The 10,172-nt window shown below is 33.3% G+C and overlaps 1 protein-coding gene across 1 annotated transcript; it reads right to left on the minus strand.

Annotated features, from left to right (window-relative positions):
• Positions 1-1,416: 1,416 nt before the first annotated feature.
• On the minus strand, positions 1,417-2,711 carry LOC112740670 (uncharacterized). Its single transcript, XM_072216008.1, has 2 exons — positions 2,121-2,711; positions 1,417-1,560 (listed from the first exon to the last, which is right to left on the minus strand). Exons 1-2 carry the CDS (start codon positions 2,709-2,711, stop codon positions 1,417-1,419), a joined length of 735 nt encoding a protein of 244 aa, XP_072072109.1.
• Positions 2,712-10,172: the final 7,461 nt, after the last annotated feature.

A 10,172-nucleotide genomic window follows, 5' to 3' on the forward strand; every position in this document is an offset into this window, starting at 1 on the left:
TTCGATTCATATCAAATATATACTTCTAACAACTAATATTTTAAGAAATTTATGATCAATTTAACAATAATTTCACAAGGATAATTGATACATACTTCAGAATGTGACATGAAGATCACAAATATTATTTTGTTTTTATTGATTAATATTGTCAAGTACTATTAGAATGTTTACTTTAATTTCATGTATTTTTATTTTATTTATTTAGTCAGTAAATTAGGCTTTATATTAGTGGATTTAGGTTTTATCTTTAATCTAATATGATGTATATAAATACCTCTTAAATTATTGTAGTAGTTAGACAAAGATTAGAGAAATGAAAAAAGACTCTATTTAGTTTCGTATAAATAAATAAGACTGAATGAGTCTTTCTGTTGTTGCATTAGAAAATTGAATAGAAGGTAAAATGATTTATTCTATTCAATTTTTAATTTATCCCAAAAATAGTGTAAAAAAATAAAATTGAGTGAGTGCTCTTATTGTATAAAGAAATTAGTCAAAAAGTAGAATGATTCTCTTCCATTCAATTTTAATCTATTTTTTTTTTTAATTTAAACATATTTTTTTAACACAAACAACTCAGACACAAATTGTTATTTTTTTTGGGTTTACAAGCCTTGAATTGTTACGATTGACTCATTGAGAAAGAATAAAAAAGCCCATACCCAAAAACCCAAAGGAAAAAAAAACGAAAAAAGAAAACTCTACAAGAACCAAAAATCGTCTTCTACCTTTGGTGACCAACTATGAGTTTTTCGTTTTCTGCATGCTAGCAATTTTCATAGCTTCTTTGCAATTTGCAAATGAAAATGAAAATATTCATGTCAATTAGTTCTTTCATTCTGCCAAAAAGGTACGTGTGGTCAAGATTCAAGACTGATAAAGTGATAAGTTATCTCACACACGGTAGAAAAAAGAAAAACATTAAATTTTGTTCTAACATGTATCAATTATCAAAATTCAAGTTATATTTTACTCGTTTCTTAAATAAATATCAACCGAATTATATATATAAATTGAAATTTTTTTTATATATTTGTGAACTATTACTTAGACATAGTCATAAATAATAATATATGATTCACCACTAATTTAATTGATATAAAAGAAATTTTTTTATTAGTGGTGAAAATATAACAATTTAAAAATACCTAAGAATTTACCTATACATGTGATCCAACTATATAAATAACAATTTAGAGGTTCTTCTTTGCACAAAAAATTATCAAATTCCACCAAGGCCAAAACCATATTAACAAGAGTAATAATAAGGGTAAAATTTGTACAATGTATTAATTTCCTTGGAAGAATCCAAAGATAGTAGCACCCAACAATTTCACTAGATTGTTGAAATTCAAGTCATATACAATATTGGTTCTAGTCTAAAATACAATGAAATGCAACATATGGTTCATTCTAGACCAACTTGTAGTAGCATGTGTTTTCAGAGAGAAGAACCTCATAACCCCTTCCACAAGGGCACCTAAAAATAATTCTTACACACCTATCAGCCCACTCTACACTCACAGCTTCTTCTTCTCCTTTCCAATTATCATTGTCCTGCAACAACAATATACACTTGCTATAATTGAAAATGACAATGAAGGAAGCATTGACCTTAAAAACACTACTAACCATGCTCTTCAATTAGAAGAACAAATCAACAAAAAGCATCATTTCACTGGCCTTAATATAAATCATATTGGTGAATTCACAAAAGATAACACAACACTTTATGCATAGTTTCTTCACATCAAAATCAAATTCAAACCTGAGGTGGGACTTCAGCAACCACACACTCTCCGAATTCTTCTTCTTCTCCTCCTCCTCTAACTTTTCCCTCTTCTTCTTTTTCTTCATTTTCTTTTCCTTCAACTTCTTCTTTTTCTCCTCCTCCTTCTTCTTCTTCCTCCTCCTCGGATTCCAATGCTTTATGGCACAATTGCAGAACCTCTTTAAAGCGTTCCTTCATCTTTTGTACCTTCTACATGCACACCGAAAGCAAGGAAAGAAAAAACAATCTTTTTAGAAAGAACGAAGAAATCCCCATGATTCCATACCCAAAAATTAGAGTAAAAACAGAAACTTTTTTCAAGAAAAAACATGTTCTTGAAATTTACCATTGAAAAATCTGGAGTGGTGGTTTCTTCAGAGCTCAATGAGCGAGACAAGATCTTCGGCGGCGAAGGAGTGACATCAGACACAGTCCTCCTCAGACTCGGCGGCAGTGGTGGCAGCCCGGAACCAGTGCCTGCCGCAGGCGATGATCCGGAAAAACCCTTCGCCGAAGTTGGAGGCTTAGTAGGGTCGGAAACACAGCGGCGGAGAACCGGGTGGCCGTCGGAGCTGTTTCCGGTGAGGGCGGCAATGCTCATCGGAAGCGAAACGGAGGAGAATCCTTGAAGGTCGGGGCTATCTTGATCCCAGAAGTGCCTCTTAGACCTCCGTTCGGCGGAGGAGGTGTCCGGCGAGGGCCGTTTCATTGAATTGGAGCCGGAAGGAGTAGTGGCGCCGCATTGCTGGTTGGGGTGGTGGTGGTGGAACTGGCATACACCACTTGCGGTGGCCGGAGTTGGGACACGAACGGCGGCGGGGTTGTTGTGTTGGAGCAAGGAGAGGTCAATGGGTTGAAGTGAGTCTCTGAGTCGGAGCAACTCGGTGGATATTTGTTGTTCTTGTTCTTGATGATGAAGGTTATGCTCTCCTTCCATTTTTTTTTTCTTGAATCAGTTTCTTGAGCTTTTTCGATCTCTTTCTTCTTCTTCTTCTTTTTATTTTTTTTTTTCTGTTTTTTCTTTCTTTCTTTCTCTCTCTCTCTCTGTGAGAATGAATGAAGGTTTGGTTGTGACAAATATAATAAAGAGGGCGAGGAAGAAAAGCAACGTTGTGAAGGCTTTTAAATCTAACGGTTTTTGGCGGGTTAGTTGGAATATAATTTAGCTCGCTTTTATTTTTTCCATTTTTATTCTTGTATTTAAATTTTAGGTCAATTCTGTACGGTCATTTTTATTTAATTATATACATCTCGCCACTTCATTCCTAATTCCTAATAATAATAATAATAATAATAATAATGATAATAAGAGATAATTGATAAAATGATACTCCTTTTCTTTCAAGATATTTAAATAATATTCTCTTCTTCTTTATTTATAAAATGTATATTACAAAACTAAAATGATATGTACTTTAATTTATTATTTGACCAAAAATACCATTTAATGATAAGTATAATTATGTGTATAATTAATAAAAATTGTGATTGATTTAAACAATAATAATATAAAATAATATTTATTTCTGTAATAATTTTTTATTTTAATATTTTATTTAATAATACAAAATATTTTAACTTGTTTTAAAAATATTTAATTTAAGATTTTATATATTTAATGATTAATTTTAAAATAGTAAAGATAAATAAAATTTTTACATTAGCAATAAATATATTTAATATTATTACTATTATTTGACACTTTTTTAATTTTAATATTGGGAGAAGTATGGAGTATAACCAGCTTATGGGAGTGCATGGGGATTCACCGGCGTGTGATGACTTTGATCAAGCAATCGGACGGTCCGATTTAAGAATGGTAATCGAACGGTCCGATTTAAAGCTTGGCAGGTACACAAATCGGACCGTCCGATTTGTGCACCAGCAAGCCACGCATCAGCCATGCAACCATCCCATTCCCTCCTGCTTGTATAGCCCGAAATCCTCTCATCCCTTTCACCCCTCTCACTTTCGTTCTAACATTCTCCAACCCCACCATCTTCAACCTCCATTGATGATGAAATCCAAGGTTTGAAAAAAAAAATTGGATCACCAGCCTTCAACAATGCCAAGGAGAAGGAGAGTAAAAGACGTCAATCGTCCGAAACTCCACATTACCAATTATCTTGATCATCTTAATTATGTAAGTTTTTATTTTTGAATATTTTGATTTAATTAAAATAATAGTGGTAATATTAGAAGTTAGTAGTGATAAAATATAGTGATAATATTAGAAGTTAGTAGTGATAAAATATAGTGACAGTGTTAGAGATTAGTGTAGTGCTAATGTTTAAATATTTTGATTTAGTTAAGATAATAGTGATAATGTTAGAGATTAGTATAGTACTAATTTTTAAATATTTTGATTTAATTAAGATAATAGTGATAATTGTAACACCTATCACACAAAGCTTTACACCTAGGATGTAAAATAGAGGTTGCGAGGTGCTACGACCTCTAAAATAAAATATATATAGTATAATAATTGAAAGGATTTAATATACAAGGAGTCTTGATGAAAATGTAAAGCAAAAATCACAAAATATAAAGGCGCAACGTTAAGAAAACGTGGTTACTTGCATGCGAAGAAATCTAAAGTCCACTAACATAATTATACAAAAGATAAGAGTAGAAGATCAAGGGTACAAAATAACAAGCTCTTAACTCAGCCTGCGAAGCTAAGGCTGGCCGGAGAATATTTATGTATATATACACATAGCCCCAAGTCCCAAAATGTACATACATAAACCCTAGTTCTCCATAAAACCTCTAAGAGGTACATAAACAAAGCATTCTTATACACAAGAGGAAAAACTATAAATTTATACATAATAATATCAAAATAACAAAAGGAAACCTCACAGTAAACAACTTCGCCGCAGAAACTCCAGATGCCTACCGAGGTGCCTCTCGATCTACATTTGAAAAACGACAACACAGTATGGAATGAGAACCAGAGGTTCTCAGCATGGTAAAGGTGCCACGCACATAAGATATAAGGTCCTGGGAATGCCAGAGGCAATCCTAGAACGCCGACATTCAGATTATAAACTTAAGAATTAAAACTGAAACCATAAATAAGGGTGGTTTTCTAAGGATTCCTAAACTTAACCAAATACTTTAACCTAACCCTCCATCGTCCTCTTTCCTCCAAAACCTCCATCACCAGTATAATCACATAGACAAGCAAGCAGACAATAACAAATACAATTAGGATACAAGTAATGCAAGTAGCACGTGTACAAGTAAGCATATGAAAGTCACACAGGCATTCCCAATTAGAGCATCAACAAGAAATTCAAGCAATATGCTTATGATACATGTCTGTTCTATGGCTGTTGATATCAATTGTCAGTTACTTAGCCAGCCTGACATGTCCTGGTAGCTAACCGTGGACAGTACACCAAATACGGAGCAAGTGGGATAACGCCGCAACCCTTGCATCTTACCTGCGTATCCGAAGCAGGGGATAGCTTCACCCTGCCTCTTACCCAGGTGGCGTATAGCTCTCAACCTGAAGCAAGCGGCGACAGAATTCCACCCTTTCATCTTACCCGAAGTTTCGAACTCTTAACCGGAGCAAGTGGATACACCACTGCATCTTACTCAGCAATCTCGCCTCTTACCTGGAGCAAGTGGTTAACACTACTGCGTCTTATCCGGAGGCACATCACAATCAATTTCAATTTCATTATCATTATAATTTATTTATAATCATCTATAACCAATGCATAATCATCCTTTACAACCATGGCATCACATATACTTCAGTTCTCTACATTTTTCATACATAATTCATCATTTTTCAACCTTGTTTCACCCCCAAGTTACCACTCTTTCCTAGTTCCATCTCATCACTAGGCTTACTAGCAAAATCTAGAACCAAAGAAGTGAAAATAGAGGTTTAGAAGTTTAAAAATAGGTTTAAAATTCAAAAACTAGATTTGCTAAAACAAGGGCCACGCGTACGCGTGAGCGTGAAAAATCTTTGCTCGCGTATGCGTGAATCCCAACCTAAAAGAGTTGGTCACGTCACGAGAAGCTAGACGCGTACGCAAACCCCAGGTCACGCGTACGCGTGGGCCCCCTATACGCGTGGAAGTACGTTTTTCCAAAAGTTTTGTTGAATAAAAAACTACATAATTTAATTTTGGGACCCTATTTCGTTTCCAATCCTTTTTCTTCCATAAACTTCACGGACCCAATTTTCATATAAAATAAATTTAAAATCATTTGGGGGTCCGGAAGCCAAGTTATGCTTCGCCGAAGTTCGGCCAAAAATCAATTTTACATAAAAGCTCCAAACCTTAATTTTTATTTACCCAAACTCAAGTCACACTTCCATTACATATAATTGGCATAGCCACGTACCATTTATTTTACCAAAGTCATTCACAACCTGCTTCAATTAATTGTACATTAATATGTACATAGTTTCATGCCTAATTCTCATGACTTTAGTCACAACATACACCAACATACCACCACAAACTCATGTTCATTCCTTTTCCTACTTTACAAGCACAAATAAGTCATCATTTAACAGCCCAATTCCAACATCAATAGTCAAGTAAAAACTCATCATTTATCATTAAGTACTAATTAATTTACATGCTCATACATTCATTCATATCTTCAAGTCAACTAGGCTAAGTCTTCACAAAACATTATATATTATATACGTGAAACCTAAACCATACCTTGGCCGATTTTCACGTATTACCCAAGACAACCTCGCAAGCCTTCCATACCGAAGTCCAATTCTAGCACTAACCAATTTTCTAACTAAGCTTCCAATAGCTCCAAAGACTTCATATCATACATACATACACACCTAACACAAATATAACACATTTATACCCAAAATTTAATATCCAAAATACCTAATCAATGAATTAACTAGGATTCTAGGATTCTCACCTTACCAACGAAAAATTAGGACAAGACTCGGCAAGTCCACCAAGTTAATTTGATCCTAAACACCGAAATTTAAAAATTTTCAATATCTTTGCACATGAATTTTTGAAACTAAAACTAAGGAAATCGAGAAAGAAAATATGACTTTCTTACCTTACAATGTACCAGACTTTGTAGAGCTCAACGCCACGGACGCATGGCCACAAATGGTGCAGCGAACGGAGCTCGGAGCGAAAAGTTACGTGGATTTAAGTCAATGTCAAGGGTTTGGAACCTTGGAAATGTTCTTCCTCGTCTCTTGCTGGATTCCAGAGTTCTTGCATGCAGAAGAGAGAGAAGTGAGCTGAGGCTAACTTAAGTAAGTGAGTTGGTTAGGTCCACGGGCCCGTTCGGGTTCGGGTTCGGGTTCGGGTTCAGTTCGGTTTGTTCGGCTCAATTTTGGGCCAAATTTTTTGAAATTTGTGTCAAAATTCTTGTTTTGATGAGTTCTATCTTAATTTAATATAATATTTATATTTCTAATTTTTTTATTAAAATTTAATTTATTGACTAATTATTCGCTAATTTTGCAGGATTTACAATAATGTTAGAGATTAGTAATAATATAATAAATTATAGTGATAATGTTAGAGATTAGTGTAGTAATAATAATTAGACGTATGATAATAAATTAATTGTTATCAATTATTTTGTGGTAAATTTTTTTATTAAAATGTGTAGGTATGAATGATAATAAAATAATTAATATTAATTGTTATTAATTGCAGTAATAAAGTTTTTATGATTATACGTGTAATAATAAATTAAATACTATAAGTTGTTATTAATATAGTAATAATTTTTATTAAGATTATAGGTTTGATAATAAATAAATTTAGTAGTATTAATTGTTAGTAATAAATTTATTGTAGTAATAATTTGTATTAAGGTATGACAATAAATAATTATTATGAGTATAATATAGGAGATATAGCAAAATTATTGAACTAATTATTTTTAGGAAAAGTATATGGAACCAAAATGTGACCAGCCAAAAAGTAAACAAAACCGTTTAATTAAAATCACTTTTTGATTAATATGTTTGAAAACCGCTCCTGAGATCACGGAGCACAAATTAAAACTCGATTTTTCATGGAACTCAAACACATTTTGGCTGATTTTTGGTTGATATACTTTTGGTTTCCTAGTTGTTCTCTTATTTTTATTATGAGTGTAATATAGATATTTAATAAATGATTAATGATTTATTATTGTGTGTTGTTAGAGTAGAATAGAATAGTTACTTGAGATGGTTTGTTATGTTAGAAGTATAAATTTTAAAATTGTTTTAATATAATAATGGTTGAAAATGACATAATTAATGTATTATTATTATTATTATTATTATTATTATTATTATTATTATTATTATTATTATTATTATTATTATTATTATTATTATTATTATTATTATTATTATTATTATTATTATTATTATTATTATTATTATTATTATTATTTCTATACAAATTTAATTTGTTAATTAAAGAAGGTTACATTTGTTTAATGTGGTATATGGCTATGTTTTGTAGGGTTCACGGATGTTGCAATGTGACCACTACATGCCGTCGGATCCGTACAATCCAATAGTGGAGGGGCATTTACGGGACATCGGCTTTTATCACGTTTCACATATTGGAGTTGTCCAATATCAGTCGGCATTGGTTAATGCTTTGATCGAGAGATGGCGCCTTGAGACTCACATATTCCATTTTTCAATTGGTGAGTGTGCTGTGACGCTGGAGGACGCGGCGATAATTCTTGGTCTTCCGATGAATGATCTGCCAGTTACAGGACCGACACTCAGTAGTTATGAGGCGTTAGAGGCTGAATGCTTAAATCAGTTTGGTGTTGCACCTAGGAAGGCGGACTTTAGAGGAAGTTTCATCAAGTTGACATGGTTTCGAGGATTGAAGGATCGTTTAGTGTTGGCTGATGATATTCACATTCAGAGGTACGTGAAGTGTCACATAATGTTATTGTTTGGGACCGTTATGTTTAGAGATAAGTCTGGGGCAACGGTGCACTGGAAGTTTCTACCGTTATTCTGTAATTTTACTAAGATCATACAGTTTAGTTGGGGATCGGCATGCCTATCACACCTGTATAGAGCGTTGTATAGGGCAACTCGTGTCGACTGTAAGGAGATTGATGGTGCACTGACACTTTTACTTACCTGGGCTTGGAACCGTCTACCATTTCTTGCGCCGATTCCTGGCAATTCTCGACTCTTTCCGATTACAAATAGGTAAATTTAATTACTATATGCTTTGAAAAAGTGTAGCACGCTGTTTTTTAAATTTGATTGATAAAAGTTAATTAACAAATTGTCTGATGTCAAGTGGCGTAACTGGGAGCGTGCTGATCGGCCCTAAAGATATCGTAGTCTTGCTCACTTTAGGAGAGCATTGAATGATCTGCAAGAAGGACAGTAAAAACAACGTTCAGTATAATAACTGGGTTAAAGAATAACTGTAATAGTAACTATCATACCGATATTGAAGATAAGCTTCTGTAGATACGGAGCCTTGAACTTCCTCAAGAAGTTGGATTCTATGTGTCTGATACAAAACATGTAGAATGCTCTGGGAGGAGACCAAGCTCCGTTACTATGAGTAATAGCTAACTTGATGGAATTGTGCCGATCGGAGATAAGGCTCACACCATCACGTGTCACAACATGTTGTCGCAAGTTACTAAGAAAAAACTGCCAAACCTCAGATATCACTTCCTCAGTTTTGGGTTGGGTATATATATAAACCTAAATCGGACCGTCCAACCACTTTCTTCATGATTCAAATTTTTTTGACCACTCAAATCGGACAGTCCGATTAGTGGAAAGGCCCGCAAAAAAAATTAGAAACACAGAAATCAATGGGTCCGATTTCATTGTCCAGCCAAATTTTTGTCTTCAAGCTTTGAAATCGGTTGGTCCGATTTCTTTGCAAACAGACATCCTTCAACTACAAATCGAACGGTCCGATTTGTACCCTCTCAACTGCAAAAAATCGGACAGTCCAATTTTTTTCATCACATAATTGCCGTCACAACTGTGTAAAACTCCCCTAAATTCCATAACCCTACGTTACACCAAATTTGGTCTTATATGCAAAAAAAAAAAAAAATTAGCCATTATTTGAATCAATCAAACAACCAATACTAATTTATGTATACTTATAATGATTATAAAAAAAACATTTTTAATAAAATAAACTAAATTATATGTTTTTAGTTTTATAAGAAAATAACAAATATATATTATAAACAAATAATAAGATAATCAAATTTAAAATATCTGACAGAAGAAAAAGTGTCTTCAAATAATAATAATAAGGGTTAAGTACTTTTTTCATCCCTAAAGTTTGGGGTGAAAATCAAATTCGTCCCTGATCTTTTTTTGTTATTAAAATCATCTTCAAAGTTACAAAACGTTATAAAATAA

The sequence above is a fragment of the Arachis hypogaea genome, chromosome 14 (assembly GCF_003086295.3).
Source record: "Arachis hypogaea cultivar Tifrunner chromosome 14, arahy.Tifrunner.gnm2.J5K5, whole genome shotgun sequence".
Classification (NCBI taxonomy): Eukaryota; Viridiplantae; Streptophyta; class Magnoliopsida; order Fabales; family Fabaceae; genus Arachis; species Arachis hypogaea.